The sequence below is a fragment of the Carassius auratus genome, chromosome 50 (assembly GCF_003368295.1).
Source record: "Carassius auratus strain Wakin chromosome 50, ASM336829v1, whole genome shotgun sequence".
Classification (NCBI taxonomy): Eukaryota; Metazoa; Chordata; class Actinopteri; order Cypriniformes; family Cyprinidae; genus Carassius; species Carassius auratus.
In genome coordinates, this window is record NC_039292.1 from 1,574,876 (window position 1) to 1,594,875 (window position 20,000).

The 20,000-nt window shown below is 37.8% G+C and overlaps 4 protein-coding genes across 11 annotated transcripts in view; 3 read left to right on the forward strand and 1 right to left on the reverse strand.

The window, feature by feature from the left end:
• LOC113066589 (neogenin-like) overlaps positions 1 to 20,000 on the forward strand; it is a 1,074,835-nt gene that overhangs the window by 261,235 nt on the left and 793,600 nt on the right. The gene's annotated exons all lie outside the window — the stretch shown is intronic.
• LOC113066602 (relaxin-3 receptor 1-like) lies at positions 1,863 to 4,095 on the forward strand. The gene has a single exon (XM_026238528.1). It carries the CDS (start codon positions 2,280 to 2,282, stop codon positions 3,468 to 3,470), a length of 1,191 nt encoding a protein of 396 aa, XP_026094313.1. The 5' UTR covers positions 1,863 to 2,279; the 3' UTR covers positions 3,471 to 4,095.
• Positions 8,281 to 12,136, forward strand: LOC113066595 (protein fem-1 homolog B-like). Its single transcript, XM_026238517.1, has 2 exons — positions 8,281 to 9,069; positions 9,704 to 12,136. Exons 1-2 carry the CDS (start codon positions 8,795 to 8,797, stop codon positions 11,337 to 11,339), a joined length of 1,911 nt encoding a protein of 636 aa, XP_026094302.1. The 5' UTR covers positions 8,281 to 8,794; the 3' UTR covers positions 11,340 to 12,136.
• The window catches only part of LOC113066593 (integrin alpha-11-like), a 38,741-nt gene continuing 31,393 nt past the window's right edge, over positions 12,653 to 20,000 (reverse strand). The window contains exons 24-33 of the mRNA XM_026238513.1: positions 18,405 to 18,503; positions 18,208 to 18,284; positions 17,976 to 18,059; positions 17,817 to 17,907; positions 17,586 to 17,699; positions 17,054 to 17,137; positions 16,694 to 16,804; positions 15,402 to 15,497; positions 14,966 to 15,079; positions 12,653 to 13,735 (exon numbers count right to left, since the gene is read on the reverse strand). Of these exons, the coding sequence (XP_026094298.1) occupies positions 13,661 to 13,735; positions 14,966 to 15,079; positions 15,402 to 15,497; positions 16,694 to 16,804; positions 17,054 to 17,137; positions 17,586 to 17,699; positions 17,817 to 17,907; positions 17,976 to 18,059; positions 18,208 to 18,284; positions 18,405 to 18,503 (945 nt within the window). The 3' untranslated portion in view covers positions 12,653 to 13,660. The remainder of the gene's footprint in view (positions 13,736 to 14,965; positions 15,080 to 15,401; positions 15,498 to 16,693; positions 16,805 to 17,053; positions 17,138 to 17,585; positions 17,700 to 17,816; positions 17,908 to 17,975; positions 18,060 to 18,207; positions 18,285 to 18,404; positions 18,504 to 20,000) is intronic.

A 20,000-nucleotide genomic window follows, 5' to 3' on the forward strand; every position in this document is an offset into this window, starting at 1 on the left:
GTCTCTTCACTTTATTGTTGAGCAACACAAAGGTAAACATCTTCAGCTGTGACACAAAAGAAGAAGGTTCTGGTTGAATCAAGGACATCATAAAAGTTTATTTTATCTGCGATGATCATGAACACCCACCCACACACTGACATTTATGACTTTGTGAAGTTTAATTAGAACGGCTAAAAGTTAAACATTTAATGCTGTGGTGACACAATCCAAGTTTCTAATCTAGGACTGAATCAACATTGAAATCCGTACATGCACAGGCGGTTTATGGCCACTAATATAGCGACATGACCTATTTATAATGTACGAGAGACTCGATTTTGCCTTGTATGCTATTAAAGCATCCTCAATGGATGCTCTGAAGTGAATGGGTGCCGTCAGAATGAAAGTCCAGACAGCTGATAAAAACATCACAATAATCCACAGCACTCCAGTCCATCAGTTAACATCTGGAGAAGACTCTCATTCTGACGGCACCCATTCACATCCATTGTAGACCAAGTGATACAGTGCTACATTTGTCCAATTCTGATGAAGAAACAAACTCATCTACATCTGAGATGAACTAAGAGTGAGTAAACTTTCAGCAAATTTTCAACTGTTCCTTTAAACACATTTTTTTTTTTTTTGTGGAATATATGATAGATTTCTATATTTCAGGATTCATTGATAGAAACCTTTGATCAGTTGAATGCATCTTAATCTCAGTGTGTGTGTGTGTGTGTGTGTGTCAGACGCGTCCCAGTGTTTCAGATGCACTTCCTCCATCCTCTGCTGTATACTGTAATAAACATGGATTCTTCTGTATCAAACAAGGAAAAGGAAACGTCTCCGTCATCCTCATCCTCCATATGTGTGTTACAGATCAATGATTACACAGTCTGCGGCAGAACTTTGCACACAGATGTGAAAGCCAAACTGTAATGCATCTAAATAGTCAAAGTGCCGTACAGATGTGAGAAACTTCAGTGTTCAGTGGTCTCTCTCGTGCAATGTCCTGCTCATTATTCATTCACTCTGCATGTTTACTTTTTCTCCTCTGTTTCTAAATCTGGTCCTTCATCATTCTGTGGTACATGCTTTGAGGAGAGACCTATATAATTATCTATATTATTTCAAAAATAAATGCATAAACCTTTTTTCTGGATCTGTTCCACAATCTGTTTACTTTTTAATTCATTTATGTCCATTGTTTTTGACCTTTCATATGTCGTGGGTGTGGCCAATATGATTATATTAATATTTAATAAAAATCAAAGATGTAAAAAGACCTTCAAAATAAAAATTAAAAAATGTTTGAGCTATTTATTACTTTGTTTTATTTTAAATTTTATGAATATATAATTATGTATATATATTTTTTAATATTATCATTTATTTATTTTTACCCTTTTAAGCTTGGTCCTCCATAATTCTGTGGTACACGATTGGAGGCGTGGCCAATATAATTAGCTATATTAATATGCAAATTAAAATGCCCCAAACTCTATTCTACAATAAATAACTTTATAATATAATCTTTATTAATTTATTAATTAATTTATTTCCATTGTTTTTAACCCTTTCTAATTCTATGATGCAAATTAAGTGTGTGTGGCCATTATTATATTAATATATTAATTTACTTATTTCCTTTTTTTTTTTTGGTCCTGCTGCTTATTTCTGTGATTCAAAAATTGTAGGTGTGGCCAAAATGATTAATATTTAATAAATTATTTATAGAAATGGCAAGGAGTCTAAAATGATTTATGTTTCTGAGACTGTTTCTGTTTCACCAAAACTTTATTCATGTTCAAATTGTATTATAAAAGTAAAAAGTAAAGTTTAGCAGGCGACCTGTATGTATTAATATGTATTCCTTCTGTAATGCCCGGATCTGATTTAATGTCACACATCAGATATTTTTCCCCACACAGTTCCCCAAACGTTAGTGTGTAACTGTATCGGGGTCGCGCGCATCGGATGCTAGTCAGCTCGAGAAAAGAGGTGCTCCTCTCAGAACACGTGAAATAAAGCAAATTATTATTTTACCCTTTTTTTTCACTTTTAAGCCCGTGCGCATTCCGACTCATTTTTCCAGCGCGGATCGCAGGCGTCTCGAGGGAGGAGCGTCTCGTCTGTGGGCGGGGCCTCGGATGGCGCAGGTTTGATAAAGCCCCGCGCGGCGCGTCCGTCTCCAGCGTCATGGCGCGGGAACCTCCAGCCTCATCGCTGTGTCCCGGAGAGACGCGACCCCCTCGCCCGCTCTCCTAGTGTTCCCTCCCTCCACTCTGACGGTGATGCAAGCCCTCCACAGATCCGGGCTGCACCGGGCACCTGACGCCGAGCTGTGGCAGGACAGGATGACGGACCTCCAGAACCAGAGCTCCGCGAACGGCTCCGCGTACGAGCTCAGCCGCAACCTGGAGGACATCGACTTGGCTTCGGACGGTACTCTGGGGCTGCGCGTCTTGATGTCCATCGTGTACTCGGTGGTGTGCGCGGTGGGTCTGGTGGGTAACCTGCTGGTCTTCTTCCTCATGAGGGTCCGGCAGGGGAGGAAGAAGTCCACGATCAACCACTTCATCATGAACCTGGCGGTCACGGACTTCCAGTTCGTCCTCACGCTGCCCTTCTGGGCCGTGGACACGGCGCTCGACTTCACCTGGCCGTTCGGACACGTCATGTGTAAGGTGGTGGTCACGGTGACCGTGATGAACGTGTACGCGAGCGCGTTCTTCCTCACCGCCATGAGCGTGACGCGCTACTGGTCTGTCGCGTCCGCGCTCAAGGACCGCACGCGCAACACGCGCTGCTCGGTGAAGCTGGTGAGCGCGCTCCTGTGGCTCCTGGCCTCCGTGGCTTCGCTCCCCACGGCGATCTTCTCCACGGTGAGATCGATTAACGGCGTCAAGCTGTGTCTCCTGCGCGTCCCCAACGGCCAGCACTGGCACGCGCTCTATCACCTGCAGAAGATCCTGGTGGCGTTCGTGTTCCCGATGCTCATCATCGTCGTGTGTTACCTTCTCCTCCTGCGCCTCATTCGCCTGCGGAGCATGAACAACAACCTCCCCAAGCGCAGGTCCAGAGTCACCAAGTCCGTCACGATCGTGGTCCTGTCCTTCTTCCTGTGCTGGCTGCCCAACCACGCCATCACCTTCTGGGGAGTCCTGGTCAAGTTTAACGTGGTCCACTGGGATAAAGTCTACTACGCGCTCCACATGTACGTGTTCCCGGTCACCATTTGCCTGGCGCACTCGAACAGCTGCCTGAACCCGGTCTTGTATTGCCTCATGCGCAGGGAGTTCAGGAAAATGCTGAAGGACTTCTTCTGGAGGATTTCGTCTCCCGCGATCGCCAACAGCTGTCAGATCCGCCCGTTCTCGGGCACCGCGAAGGAGCGCGACGACAGCCAGGCGGTGATTCCTCTGAACGTGATGGACACCGAGGAGTACAGACTGTCGGTGGTGAACGGACAAACCGACGCGTAACCGTCCACGGACACGCGCAAAGCCGTGCGTAAAAGCGCGCTGTTGACTCCAGACACAGCTCTGGAGGAGGATAAAGGGAACTTTTACAAAACTCTACAGGGATGTCGTTCGACCCTTTTTATTATATTCTCTCAAGAGATGTTTCAACATGCTGCATCCTTAAACGTGCGTGCCAACTAGTCTTTTGCGAACCGTGCATCCGGGGCTTTTTCACGCTTCTGTCCAGATTTCTGAATTCTGAAGAGTGGTTTTATTCGGTGTAAACGTGTGCATTGAAGCAGACCTGGATGTACAGTCTATCGACACACAACACTGAGCTTAACTGCGATGACATTTTGATATTTTCCACTTTTACTGATGCTTGGAGGAAATAGAGAGAGAGAGAGAAAAAACAGATTTTCATGCAATTATCTTAAAAATTACACACACACACATGCATATTTGAGAATTATTTATTATAAATATTTGGTCAGCCTAATGTTTTCAGGGTAAAATATTTTTGCATTAAATTTTAAAATAATAATAAATTAACTAGAAAGAAGTGCATTTAATATCTACAATTGCTTATACATCTTTAAAATGGCATAAAGATACAACAGGAAATCTTATATATAGTTCTATATAATATAATATTAAGATTTATTTATACCTCTTTGAACTATTTATTTATAAATACAAATATTAAACGATCTTTTCATTTTCACTTGCATTTCATTAATTGCATTTAAGAATTAAATAATAAATAATCCCCAAGATTGAAATAATTTCGTTAATGATCATTCTGTAAATGCAGATTTTTTCATATCTGGTTTCCGGTCTGCTTTTAGTTGTTTGAATGTATTGCCTGGAAATTCTGAAATAATTAAAGTGTATTGCTGATCTGAAGTGTAATAAAGCTGTGTCAGTGACCTCAACATGTGAAGCTGAGGGTCCGAGAGGAAATGAATGGAAACAGTGTTATTATCTTGTCTATTTGAAGGGCATAATAAAGTCCGGTCTTATCATAGCAATGTTTGTTTTCCTCATAAACACAATTACACAGTTTTATTGTTATTCCATCTTATTAACATTTGACAGCAGGTCTGTGGTTCAGGGAGTAAATCTATCCTCAGTTTATCATCTCAACACATGAATCCATGCAAACAATAACACAACAACAGGGGAATTTATGAGCTTCGTGATGCAGGTTCACAAAACAACACAACTGGCTTTCAGGTCTCGCTTTTTATAGCTTATAATAAATTGCTTAAACATGCTTTTATACAGAGAGAGGCATTTAGAGGTGCACGCATTTATCGTTTTTAAAGTCATTTGTGATTCGTACCATATGGCACAACCTGTATAAAATAATCTACTCTCGATAAACACAAGAGGGCTATGTGATCGGAATCACAAATACAAATCCAATAATCCGAAATATTAACTACTTAAATACGTTATTAATAAAAAGTCGACTTTAAAGCATCAGTCTTTATGAAGTAAAAACGTCAGATGCGTCTGGTGACTGTGAAAACAATCCCACGGTTGGTAGTTAATGATTGAAGCAGTTTGGCAGCTGCTTTATCAGTTAAATATGGTCTTGCTTGTGTATAGTTATTTATTTTTTTGCTGTTTTAGGAAGATTTAGAGGCTGTGTCTCTGTGACACGCTGCTTCTGATTTACTGCAGTTTTGAAGCTTGCTCAGCATCAGAAATGTCATCATTTTTGCAAAACCTCTCGTTTATATGTCTTTCATACGCCATCCTTGTGCACTGGGACAAACATAAACTGCATTATTTAAATTAATTCATTTAATAGCAAGATAATGAGGAACTACAATGAGTAATTTCTATACGCAGATATGATCTGAATTGTATTTCATGCACAGATATTTTGGGCTATTTTTCTTACTTAACATGTCTTATTTCAGACTAGAGGAAAGAAAACATCTATAACAAGCGTATTTTTTGCACTTTATTAATTAATTACAACAAGAGCAACATTTATTGTCTTACTCTTTGTATTTTTTATTTTTTCCCATCAATATGGGACAAGATAACTCTATTTAAATCAATATGATAAATGAATTAGGTCAAAAGTAATCTAAAAGTTACCATAAAGTAGTCCAATTATATGTAATGTAATGGATTACGATACTAATTGTAATTTTTGTCATGTCATTTGGAATCATATTACAATTTTTAAGTAATATACCAGCTCTACTAAAGAATAATATTAAACAGAAATGACTTTGTTGTTGTAAATCAGAGATATAAAGTAGCAATATCCCACATCTGGTTTAGAATGGCACACGTCACAATGCATTATGGGTAATGTAGTTTTACCTCTCCTATGCATTTTATGGAAACGTGGAGAAGTCCAACTCGCTGCTCTTATCTGGGACAGGCAGAGTCTAAGCGCTTTGCCAAAACGCTTTAGATACAGAAGACGTTTGATCATGTCTGACAGGCTGAGAGTTATATTCATCGTGGATGGTTTATATTTAGTACACTTCATCACATTTGTCAAGCAAGGCACCACATGTGATGTCAGTTCAACTGACACTTCCTTCAATTAAAACACTGTGAATGTGTGGCGTGGGGCTTTCAGTGCTCTGTCTTTCTTCCAGGAGACTTTATAAACCATCTTTCTGTGTTTTCTGTCCTTATCTGGATGTCCCGAGCACTGAAGTCTGCACTTGTTATTGTTGAGTTTTATCCATGCACTCCTACAGATTTCAAGTTTATTTAACTTAGTAAGCAAAGTTTACACTGTTGACTTTACCTGGGGCTTTTTAGGTTTAATAGGACGTCCGTGCGATAAATAAACACTGATGTGAGTCATTTGTTTGGATGTTCAAATACCTCCAGTATCTAAGTTTAAGGTTCACTCAATGATCATTTTCTATGAGCTGCTTGATTCAACCAAGTGAGAATTTTAAATCCTGTCAATTTTCCCCATCAGGGAATTGATAGTTAACAATAACCTTTTTATATAATGGGAATAGCTGCATAATAGAGTGAGTTTGGGGCGGGGCTATCTGTTTGACTGACAGGTGGGGCGCAAAAGGGGCGGTGCTTAGGAAAACGGTTTGAAAGCAATCATTGTTTTGCTGTTAACTTTGAAGTAAAACCATAACACATTTTTGTTTGAAATGCATCCAGATGACAGATAAAAATGCGTTTTGTTTGATAAGGATTGGATACAGTTTGGCAAAGAATCTCTTTAATCGTAAATGAAGGATTTGTTTTGGTATAAACTGAGTCAATCTGTTTAAGAGGAAATCGAGATTGCATCGTTATCATGAATCTAAACCAACAGTATCAAGATTTCCTCGCTTCATGTTTAGTTTTCTCTCGGTTTCTGCATCAGGATTTGCATGTGTGTGTCTTGCAGTAACTGCTCAGTTATTTCCAATGAAAAAATAAACTCTATTGGCTTCAGTCTCGGTGCAATATGATATTAAAATAATATTTTTAAAACAGATGCATGCAGTGTAAAGATATTAAAGGGAAAATAACGTTAAAACATGTTAACTGGCTTTTGATATACCTTACACAATACTGTGGAAAAATGATGAATGGTGTATAAATGGTGTATATTACATTTAATAGACAATGCATGCAGTATTACAATAAAATACTGTAAAAAATGTGAAGCATCTTTATAATTATCATTGAAACTATGAATGATGTTAAAGAAGTTAAAACACACTTTTTCACAAAATATTAATAAACTACGTAAAAAGCAAAACGTACAAAAATTAAATATAAATGTTTCTTTTCGGTAGATGTGTGAAACACTGTTAATACAGTTACCTGAAACTAAATAAAATAATCATTCACTTATTTATTAATTGCAGTAAAAGTTCATTTTAATTTCAATTTACATTTGTCATTTGTTTTACCAGTAACATTTAATGTTTTTTATTTTTTTTTATTTTTTTTATGTTTTAGTTTCATAACTCAATATAGAAGTGGGACGAGTTGAATACTAAATGTTGGGGTTTGTTCAAATCACTAATTATTGACCTAAAAACAAACTAAACTAATTAAACTGAATGCAGTGATGATGATCTGGGATGCATCCAGACTCTTCCTCCATTTACAGATCAAGAACACGAAGAAAGCGGATACAGAGCATCTCTGGAACGCCGTGGGAAACACACTTTAATCCTTAAATCCCAACACAATATCTCCTGCTGCAGGGGTTTGGGGAGGCATCAAAGAGCTTCTGGCTTTTGAATGCGATTCTAAGTAGGATTCAACCCAATGCAAAGACTTGAAAATTTATATATATATATATATATATATATATATATATATATATATATATATATATATATATATATATATATATATATATATATATATCTTATTAAATATTATAAAATTATCTTTCATATTATATTATAATTATGGTTACTCATATATATATATATATATATATATATATATATATATATATATATATATTTATTTATTGGGATTTATTTTCAAGATTTTCATATTGTTTTATGGGACTTTTATTGTTTTCAAAATTACAATTAAAAATATTGTTTCTTGGATTTTCTTATTATTTTATACTAATATTATTTACTTTACAGTGATGTATAAATATTGTCAGACCACATTTTGTTAAAAATATTTTTTTATTATTATTATAAAATAACATTTGGTAACAGATCCTTGCTTCTGACATTGTGGAGGACATCTACAGAAACACATAAATTCTATAGTATAATATAGTAAAGTATTACATGATATTATATAATATCACATATAGAGAATACGGGTTTCCTCTGTCATATTTTACTTTTAAGTATTGGGATTTATTTGACGGGACTTTTATTTCGAAAAGGCAGTCCGGGAATCCCAGTGTCGCACTTCCTGTTATTGCCGACTTCATTTCCGGTCGTCGTTACTGCCAGAGGTGAAAGACACCGACACATCCAGCGCAGATTCAGAGCATTAAATCGTATTAAACATCGACGAAGTCCGGATTGGTTCTGTTGGAGTGATCGGCGGGATTCATCGCGATCTGAAAGTGGTGGACTGAACCATATTAATTCGTTTGGTTTAGAAGTGAAAGAGTATCCCGTCTGAAAGTCACTGAGTCGAACAGATTACGTCAGGATTAGAGATTCATATTTAAACATTCTATATTATTTCGCTTACTATATATGTTATTTCCCCTTATTAGTATCTCATATTAATAACCCAGCGTGTTATAATCGAGGTCAGCTGTAGATGTCAGTAGGTCCAGAGGAAGCTCTCCATAGATGAGCTGTAGAGCTCAGGCTGAGGGTTTTAATGGGAGACGGTTTGATCTGTTCTGAGATCAGATGGCGGAGGCACCGGCTTTGGCCCGCTTGGAGTCCCTGGCCCGGTATGTTCACAGAGCGGCCGGTGAGGGTCGAGTCCTGACCCTGGCCGCCCTGCTCCTGAACCACTCCGGCGTCCAGACCCGGCACCTGCTGGAGTACGTGACCCAGGACGCCGGACAGAGGTCCACGCCGCTCATTATAGCTGCCCGGAACGGACACGACAAGGTGGTCCGGCTGCTTCTGAACCATTACAAGGTGGACACTGAACAGACCGGGACTGTGCGGTTTGACGGGTGCGTTGTTTGTTTCTCACACGGATCCAAGTATCCCAGAGAACACATGTCCATCGCTTCATCTGGAAGCATCTGCTGTGGACAAACATATGATAATCAGTTAAAGGACTAGTTCACCCAAAAATGAAAATTAGATGTTTATCTGCTTCTGAAGGAAGTTCACCTACATCATGGATGCCGATAAACATAACATTTTCATTTTTGTGTGAACTATCCCTTTTTCTAGAGGGACATCTATCAGCGTTGCACTCGCATCTCGCACAAAGAGCCGCATGTTTAGAAAGCCATGCAATAATTTGTTTCAACAATGTGTTTCAAGACTTTATTGCGTGGTTTATTTCCCAATCCCGCTACATCTCATGTTTATAAGTAAAAAATGTACCCTGTAATTGACTTGTAACTATGCATTCGTACAATAATGTTGTTTTGTTTATAGGTGTTTAAGCAACTTAATTAAAATTGGTTTATTAAACATAATAATTTTTTTTTATGCATTGAATATATGTGCATTAGTAATATTTTGCTCGATGCGCCCTCTTGTGGCCTCGAGAGAAGCCAGAAGCTTTTCTTCGCCCTAACTGAAATTATGCATTTTAAATGTTAAATTATACTGACGTGTGTCTCGCTCTTACAGGTATATTATTGATGGCGCCACGGCTCTTTGGTGTGCAGCTGGTGCTGGGCATTTCGAGGTGGTGCGTTTGCTGGTTTCGCACAGCGCTAACGTGAATCACACCACCCTCACAAACTCCACCCCGCTCAGGGCTGCCTGCTTCGACGGCCGGCTGGACATCGTACAATATCTCGTAGAGCACAAGGCTGACATCAGCATCGCTAATAAATACGGCAACACTTGTTTGATGATCGCTGCCTACAAGGGCCACAGCGATGTTGTTTACTTCCTGCTGGAGCGGGGCGCGGATCCCAACTCTAAAGCTCACTGCGGGGCCACCGCGCTGCACTTCGCCGCAGAAGCCGGGCATCTGGATATCGTGAAGGAGTTGGTGCGATGCCAAGCGGCGATAGTGGTTAACGGACATGGCATGACGCCACTGAAAGTGGCAGCTGAGAGCTGCAAGGCGGACGTCGTAGAGCTGCTGCTGTCGCATGCGGATTGCGATATGCATAGCCGCATCGAAGCATTGGAACTACTCGGAGCATCTTTCGCCAACGACCGAGAGAATTACGACATTCTTAAGACCTACCACTATTTGTACCTCGCCATGCTGGAACGATTTCGCGATCCAGAGAGGGTCATCGCCAAAGAGTTGGCGTCTCCTGTCGTGGCGTACGGAGGGAGGGCAGAGTGCAGGACTTTGCGAGACTTAGAGACCATTCAACACGACCGGGACGCACTACACATGGAAGGCCTAATGATTCGCGAACGAATTCTGGGTGCGGATAACATAGACGTGTCGCATCCCATAATATATCGCGGAGCGGTCTACGCCGACAACATGGAGTTCGAACAGTGCATCAAACTCTGGCTGCACGCCTTGCATCTACGCCAACAAGGAAACCGCAGCACGCATAAAGACCTCTTGAGATTTGCGCAAGTGTTCTCGCAAATGGTCCACCTGAAGGAGCCGGTCCGCGCATCGGACGTCGAACACGTTTTGCGCGCCAGCGTCCTGGAAATCCGCCGCAGCTTGGCGCGCGTGAGGTCCACCTCCGATGCGGAGTTGCCGGCAGCCACAGAAAGCTACGAAACCAACGTGTTCACTTTCCTCTACCTGGTTTGCATCTCTACGAAAACGCAATGCGGCGAAGAGGAACGAGAGCGAATAAACAAACAGATCTACGACTTGATACGCCTTGACCCGCGATCCCGAGAGGGGTTGACGCTTCTGCACCTAGCGGCTAGCTCTAGCACGCCAGTAGATGACTTCCACACCAACGACGTGTGCAGCTTTCCTAACGCGCAAGTCACCAAGCTGCTCATCGACTGCGGCGCACAGGTCAACGCCGTCGACTATGAAGGGAACAGCCCTTTACATCTCATCGTACAGTACAACCGTCCCATCAGCGACTTCTTGACGCTCCACTCCATCATGATCAGCCTCGTGGAAGCCGGCGCACATACGGACATGACCAACAAGCAAAAGAAGACCCCCCTTGATAAGAGCACGACAGGGGTTTCCGAAATCCTTCTGAAGACGCAGATGAAGATGAGCCTGAAATGCCTGGCGGCTCGCGCCGTGCGACAACATCGGATCTTGTATCAGAACCAGATTCCCAAAAGTCTGGAGGAGTTTGTTGAATACCACTGACCTGTGTTTTAGTTTTTCTGTCACATCTGGGTTTTGGAGTTTGTTTTAACCTGGCGAACGGTGCTGAGGACTTCTAATTTGATCTTGTTTAGTACTAGCAATTTACTAATTTACCTGTTGATCCATTTGGGAGATCTGACTGCTGCAGTTATTCCCAAAAGAACTGGAGTTTCCAGTTTCATCCTGGCTCTTTTTTTTTTTTAAAACAGATCTTAGAGGATGGTAATGCTGATGCAGCGCAAAATACTTTTATTTTGAAAACTGATGCTTTTCTTCTTTTGACGAACAGCATTCAATTGTGTGTTGAACTTTAATCATGACAATGTGAACAGCTATTTTTAACGAGCTGCTCTTTTATAAAAGCTTTATTTAAAAACGGAGTCAAAAATGTCTATTTTATAAGGAATCAATAGTTGAGTGTTGATGACTTAAAGCTAAACTCTGTGCCAGGGGATTTCTTTTATTTGAATATTAAAATGTGCCTGTAACCAGAAGTTGGACATTTATAATTGTTTTGTTTTTTTAAACCATGACGCCACTGTAAAGCCAATTAGCGAGTCTGTAATTCTGACTTGGGTTAATGAACATGTGATAGAGCTCTTTTTGAGTCTCATGGCCTTATTCTGGACGGTGCTGGTGTGTGTGTGTGTGTGTGTGTGTGTGTGTGTGTGTGAGAGCCTGTCTGCTTGAATGTGGCCGAATCTGAATGTGGAGGATTGTATTCTGTAATCACTGGAGATTGCTCAATATGTTTTTATTTCCAAATCAAACGAGATTAAAAACATCAATCAAAGATACCTATAAGACTCTGAGTGCTTCTGTTGTGTTTGAACTGTGACTTTTAAAGAAGTAGTTAACCCAAAAATTTAAATGCAATGAGAATTTACTCACTCTCAAGCCATGCAAGATGTAGATGAGTTTGCTTCTTCGTCAGATTTGGAGAAATGTAGCATTGCATCAGTGTCTCGCTAATGAATGTGAATGGGTGCCGTCAGAATGAGAGTCTAAACAGCTGATAAAAACATCACAATAATCCACAGCACTCCAGTCCACCAATTAACGTCATTACTGTGATGTTTTTATCACCTGTTTGGACTCTCATTCTGACGGCACCCATTCACATCCATTGGTGAGACACTGATGCAATGCTACATTTCTCCAAATCTGATGAAGAAACAAACTCCTGGATGACCTGAGGGTGAGAACATTTTCAGAAACTTTAATTTGTGGGTGAACTATTCCTTTATAACGAGTTATTTTATGCATCAAACACATGCATTTATTATTTATCCTGAATGTTTTCTGTTAGAACTTCTGAATTAAAAAACAAAGGTTTACTCTTAAATCAAGGTGATTTTAATTTATTCAGTGGAGCAATAATAATAAAATAAAAAAAAACATTCAAGCTGTCATCTTTACATGCAATTAATGGCGACATAAATGAAAATGATCAAAACAAGTGACAGTAGAATCACCACGCTGTCTTAAACCGTGGAAGCCATGTCAGAAGAAAGTTGCATATTTTTGATTGAGAGACTATGTTCATAACCACTAAACGACTAGCGTGTTTACTGCACACAGTATGCTTTTCTTTGCATTGCATAACTTCCTACATTCATCAAAATGTACACAACTGCACACAGTAATGCATCCCTCAATGTGAGCTTTCACTTTTCCAGTGTGACGAGTTAGAAATTAGAAATGTTAATATCTTTCCTGACTCATAATTCGATCAGAGTCAGACTGACTTTATAAAAACCTTGATTTTAAATGCAAATAACCGTAATATTTTCAATAATCTCATACTACAGAATTTAAGCGACTTAAATGAACTGCATAAAAAGCAAATGATGAAGAACACCGAAACAGACATGAAAGATATGTCTCTCACATATAAATCCTGAACAGATGTTTCAACCAAATGCATTAAGGTGCATAATAATTGTATCATTGTTTTATATTATATTGCTACACTTATTTAATATTTACGGATTTCAAGTTCACAATTGTTGTGCAAGTGCATCAGCTTGAATTTATGCCGCAGCAAAAAAAAAAAAAAAAAAAAAATCGATTCTGTTCCAAAATCTGAGGTTTGTTTCAAGATACACAAACAATTAATCACCACCAAAACCTCTCAAAATGGTTCAAACCATAGTACTTTCAACCTTTTCAAAGTCTCAAACTTCCCATCTTCTGTGTGGCCAGGGCAAGCGAGCTGATTGGTTCTGCTTCGGACTGCGGGAGGGCGTGGCAGTGCTCAAGAGCAGCTGATTGGCTGACAGAGAGTCCCTGAGTGATTGGTTGAGGATGTCGCCGTGGCTTTACTGAACCTCTGCTGTCTTCTCATTGGTCGCCTGCTCTTCTCTCTTTCTCTTTTGCCTGTGGAAGAATCCCAGCTGCGGATGAAAGAGAGACAGTGAGATCTGACCTTAAATAAAGGGTTTGCTGTGTTAATTAATGTTCTGATATGTACATTTAGCTCTACTTAATCTAGAGTAAAAGAGAGCGGCGAGCATATGGACGGAATAAAGGCTGGCTCATTGTGTTACAAATGATTACAGCATTGTGTTAGCTGCGCAAGAGGTTGTGGGTTCGATTCCCAGGGGACTCATGTTAGTTAAAAAATGTATAGCCTGAATGCACTGTATGTTGCTTTGAACAAAAGCGTCTGCTAAATGCATACATTTAATTTACATTTAATTAAAAAGGGATTTCAGTTGGAGATTTAACAAACATAAAGCCCATTTGTTAGCCTAAAAACGAACACATTTTTTTTGTGTCATTTTAATATTATTTATTCTATTATAGCATTCATTTATATTTTGAATAATATTTTATTTTTATATTTTCAGTTTTAGTAATTTTATGTGCTTTATTAATTTTTAGAATTAATTTTTTTTACATTTTTATTTACATTTGAGTAATTTTAGTACGTCAACTTATTTAATTAAAGTTATTTGCCAAAGAAATATTTGCAATTTTGGTTTACGTTTTAGTAAATCTAATATAATTATATATTTTGAGATTTTTATTTGTTTTTATTTCAGTTTTAGTGTTTTATTAATTTTAGTATTTCAACTAGACAATAACTGTAAATTAACATGAACTAACAATGAACAACTGTATTTTCATTAACTAACATTAACAAATATTAATAAATACTGTAATAGATGTATCGTTCATTGTTTGTTCATGATGGGTAATGCATTAACTAAAGGGACCTTATTGTAAAATGTTATCAAGCTTTTATACAAGGGATATTTATATTATTTCATCTTTATTTCAATTACAGAAAACATAGTTTATTAGTTTTAGTATTAGTTACCAATAAAACCATTCCCAAGTATGATCACATTAGCTTATAAATGATTCGAATGTTGCCTAAAGTGTGTCATTTTTGGGATTTTAAACCTCTTTGTTGTGCTGCATGCATATTAATATGCTGATACATGGAAAAACAAGACAATTATAGGCAGATTCAACCTGGATTAGTCCAAAATGAGGCTTGATTTCCTTCTTTGAAACCCAAATGAAGTGTTTTTACAAATGCACTACAGTAATACACGTCTATACAAACACATATGTTCATATCAGCTTGGTAACTGTTAATAAACACCGTCCCAGACCTTCCAGAGCGCCAGAACCAGCAGGGCCAGGAGCTGTAGTCCTCCCAGTGTGCTCCCGATAATCACCCAGACGGGAATCCGGTAATCTTCCTCCTTCCTGATCTCCAGGATTATCTACACAACCACAATCCAAAACCTTCAAGTCAAATTCTTGGAAGAATCAGATGTACAAGACCAGGCCTCATCTGCAAAGCTGCACAGCTGAGTGTTAGAAGATGTGTGTGTAGTTAAGTCAAAGTTGACTAGTTCTCTAGTAAACAGCCGGACAGATGTTATCCAGAAGAGGGCAGTACATCACTCCAGTCATTTAGTGTACTCCGAAACACTTCATTTCAATATGAGACTGGTCTTTCTTTCTCCTCGGTGTCTAGCAGGTTTAATAAAGGAGCTCAGATGCATCATTTCATAAGTTTTAGAGTGTTCTGGAGGTACTCACATGTCTCAGGGGTCGCTCCTCGTGGAGGAACATCGGACTCGAGGGGTTCATCTCAACTGCAGCCGTCATTATCAGATCTAAGCGCTTCAGTTTCACCTGAGGAGCCAGACCAAGATGGTTTTATTTAAAACACTCTCCTCCCATATGTCCTGCACCAACTTTGCATTTCAATCAGCACAAGAGCTTGATTTGGGAAAACTAAGAGGAAAAGAGGATGTTGTGCTGTATATATATATATATATATATATATATATATATATATCTATATATATATATATATATATATATATATATATATAGATATATATATAGATATAGATATATATATATATATATATTCACTCCCTTTATACGATGTGAAATAATAATCATTACAGATAAATCATTTGAATAACAATTTATTTCTATTATTATTTTAACAGATGCTTGACTGAAAAATGTAATTCTTATTAAATAATAAATTGCAATAATAAAAAAATAAAAATAAAATAAAAAAAATGTAAAATAATAATAAAAATTGCATACATATTTTCTTTTTATTATATTTATTATATATGTTGAGGTGTAAAAGTTCTGTATAGTTCTGTATTTTATTTTATTTTGATAATATAATAAAATAATTAATACAAATATAATTTTTATAGTTTGTCATGTACAATAATGATTACTTTGAACAAATGCCTGATGTGAGATATTATTATAATAATTATTATAACATATACTGTAAATAATAAATATATAAATAAACTGATAAATATAATTTATTTATTTTCCAGTTAATTTTTTATTTATTTTAGTGTACATATATATAACTACTGTCAAACAATTAATTGCGATTAATCGCATCCAAAATAAAAGCTTTTGTTTACATAATATATATGTGGGTATGTACTGTGTATATTTATGATGTATAGTTAAATACACACACATGCAAGTATACAAGACAAAAATATGTTTGTTGATGCAGTATATAAAATATTAATATTTATATATAATATTAATTATGTAAATTTACATACATGTAAATATATAAAATATATACATGTATGTTTTTTTCATAAAAATACACAGTACACACACATATATAAACAAAATATTTTATTTTGGATGCGATTAATCACGATTAATCGCGATTAATCGTTTGACAGTACTAATATATTTTAATATATTAGATTTGTTTACAATAACAGAAATAGTGCTGTATTTTAAAACTGATAGCTGATGATCAAGGTTTAGCTTTCCTGTGTATGCCATACACTATTAGCTGGATTTCCAGCGTCTGAGATACTCACAGCAAATAAAGTTTGTAGATTGAGCGATCCTGTGGCGGTGATGCTAACATCTGCTCGGGGAGCCAGACTGATTCTACAGTGCGCTAATAACGTGTCTTCGGTGGACGTGTTCTGTGAACACAACGTGAACAACATGAAATGGGTTTTTGATCACTTGGAAACTGAATGTTCCAGAGAGGAAACTAAATGAATGCAAACTTTATGTTTGTGTTATCTTTAGCCAACAAGATCATTCAGGTTTGGTGGTTTGTCTTCATCAAGCTTGTCACTTTTAACCATGTGTTGATTTGTTTCCCGGGAGATGAGTGCAATTTCTGTATCGCAAAACTTTAGAAGGAGTGTAAAAAGAGCGAAGGTTACCGTGAGCGGGTTGAGGGAGAGATCTTCCTGCGAGGACGAGTCGACGGTGATGACTCGTGGAAGAGCGCAGCTCGAGCCAGCCGTCTGAGATCAACAAACAGAAGTCTTAAAGGGACAGTGCAGCCAAAAATGTTAATTTGTTGCTAATTAACTCATCCTCAGTCCATCAAACAGTAAGGAAGATTTGTAACTGAAACCGTGAGTAAAGGCATAGCAGGCAACACGAAATTAACACCCGTGGCTATTTAACGATATATTAAGGTGCTGCTGGAAAAGTTTCAGATTCTACAGTCTGATGAACAGTTCACTAAAAAGAATGAGTTCAAAAGAATGATTCGTTCGTTCACTCCATGGCTCTGGATTACAGCTAATAACGTTATTCATAACGATCAGTTTCTTGCACAGGCTGATCGTTTCGCTTCATAAGACCTCGATATATCAACAGGAGCCACATTCTGTTTAGTTTCTGAGCATTTCTTTGTAGTTTTGGGCTTAAATATATTGATTGAAGAATCTGTAAACATAAATGCACCTGATTGATCTCCAAGTCTGAGAGGCGCAGGAGTGTGTTAGCGTTTCTGGTCACAGCGAAGACGTTTAACGTGAAGAGAAGCTCAGATACGGGAAACACGCCGAGGTTTTGGATCTGCAGAACAAATAGTTACTGGAGAAACATCTTCATATTTATTCTGTTCAGATGCACAGCGTATGATTTGCTCTGAAGAATATTATTTAAACCCTTGTTTGTAAACGAGGAGCCGACCTGATAAGAGATGTTGAAGGGTGGTCCGGTCCCAACAGGGAGGCTCTGGTCAAACCCAGGTTTGAGATCAAAACGAGACGGGCTGGAATCTCTGAAAGAAGCGTGAATCGTTCAATATTAAATAATCATTGATTAGCTTTAAGATTTCTCTGGTATTACCTTGTGAAGAGAATATCAGCCTCATATTTCAGATTATGATAAATGTCATTGATGTTGTCCTCTGGAGACAATTCTTCACCTTCACTGCGATGAAACAAATAGATAAATCACACGAAACAATCAAACAAAAATGACTGAATAAATAAAAATAGTCACATTCATTTTATACACCAACAAACATGTAAAAAAAACTGAGATTTAATTCTTATCAGTTCAAAGGTCACGACCTCACCTGGAGACCTTCAGCGTGATCTGGACGTAGTTCAAGAAGATAGATCTGTTGAACTCAAACTCCAGTCGAAAATACACCTGGAGAAACCAAACCAAACGTTAAACCAAACACAACACAGAAGCCAAGCGAAGCACAAAAGGCACCTAAAGGACGCACTCTTCTTCTGTTCTGTGGTGATGCAGGTGAAGGCGTCTCACCTGAGCGTGTGACCTCAGGAACGGCGCGCTGACGTTGCAGCTTCGGTAGAGACTCGTATCATCAGAGTTCGGGCACGCGATCGTAATGTCTGAAGGTGCCTGAAGAAAAACAAACGTTCAGTTTCAAACCAAAGCATTTCTGCTGAGAAAAGCACATAAATGAAGCTAAGTAAATCACTGAATGGACCAAAAGTGGTTTTAGTAATAAATATATTGACTTTACAAGTGTTTGATTTGCGTAATATTGAACATCAGTCTATCACTTAAAGATACAGTCCATATAAACTCATTTAACAATTCAGTTTCAATTTCATCTGGAATAAATTGTTGATTTATGTAAACATGCATCAGTGGCCGTTGGCTGTTTTATTTTTCAGTGTTTCATTTTTATTTTGTTTGTGATTATGGGTTTATTTTTAAATATATATAAATTTTTCATGCAATAATTATTCATATAATTTCTATTCAATAATATAAAGTATTTTAGAACTTAACGTGACTTTTCTGTCAAGATTTTATTAATTTGCATGACTTTTCCAGGTGTAGAAATCACACTTCAGTTCCTCACATATCCAGGTTATACAAGATCACGGAAACACTGGTTATTAAATAAAAACGGCCGTTGTTAAGGAAACAAGTTAAAATAAGAAATATGGTTTCAGTTTGCATCTTGATTATTTATTTTTTTAATTTTTACATTTAAACTTCCAGTGAATTTACATAATGTTTAAAGTCATTTGTGATTAAAATATTTTTAATGTAATTATTTCTAAAATCTTCTTAATTATTTTTAAATAATTTAATTATTTTTAGCAAATAGAAGTGTCAATTTCATCAGTTATTTTAGAACAAAATATAAATTTATAAAAAATGTCGCTAGGATGTTTCTAGCAAAAAGTTACTAGCGTGTGTCTAGCAAGATTAGCAAGTGACTAGCATGTTGGTAACATGATTAGCAAGTTACTAGCATTGCAAGATTAGCAGGTGACTAGCACGTTGTTAACAAGATTAGCATGTGACTAGCATGTTGCTAACATGATTAGCAAGTTACTAGCATTGCAAGATTAGCAAGTGACTAGCACGTTGTTAACAAGATTAGCATGTTACTGGCATGCTGTTACCCTGATTAGCAAGTGACTAGCATGTTGCTAGCATGATTAGCAAGTTACTAGCATAGGAAGATTAGCAAGTGACTAGCATGTTGCTAACATGATTAGCAAGTTACTAGCATTGCAAGATTAGCAAGTGACTAGTACGTTGTTAACAAGATTAGCATATGACTAGCATGTTTGCTAACATGATTAGCAAATTACTAGCATAGGAAGTTTAGCAAGTGACTAGCATGTTGCTAACATGATTAGCAAGTTACTAGCATTGCAAGATTAGCAAGTGACTACCACGTTGTTAACAAGATTAGCATTTTACTGGCATGCTGTTACCCTGATTAGCAAGTGACTAGCATGTTGCTAGCATGATTAGCAAGTTACTACCATGTCGCTAGCATGTTTATTGCATGATCAGCATTACTTGCAATTTGCTAGCAAGATTAATAAATAACTAACATGTTGTTAGCATGATAAGCAAGTTACTAGCATG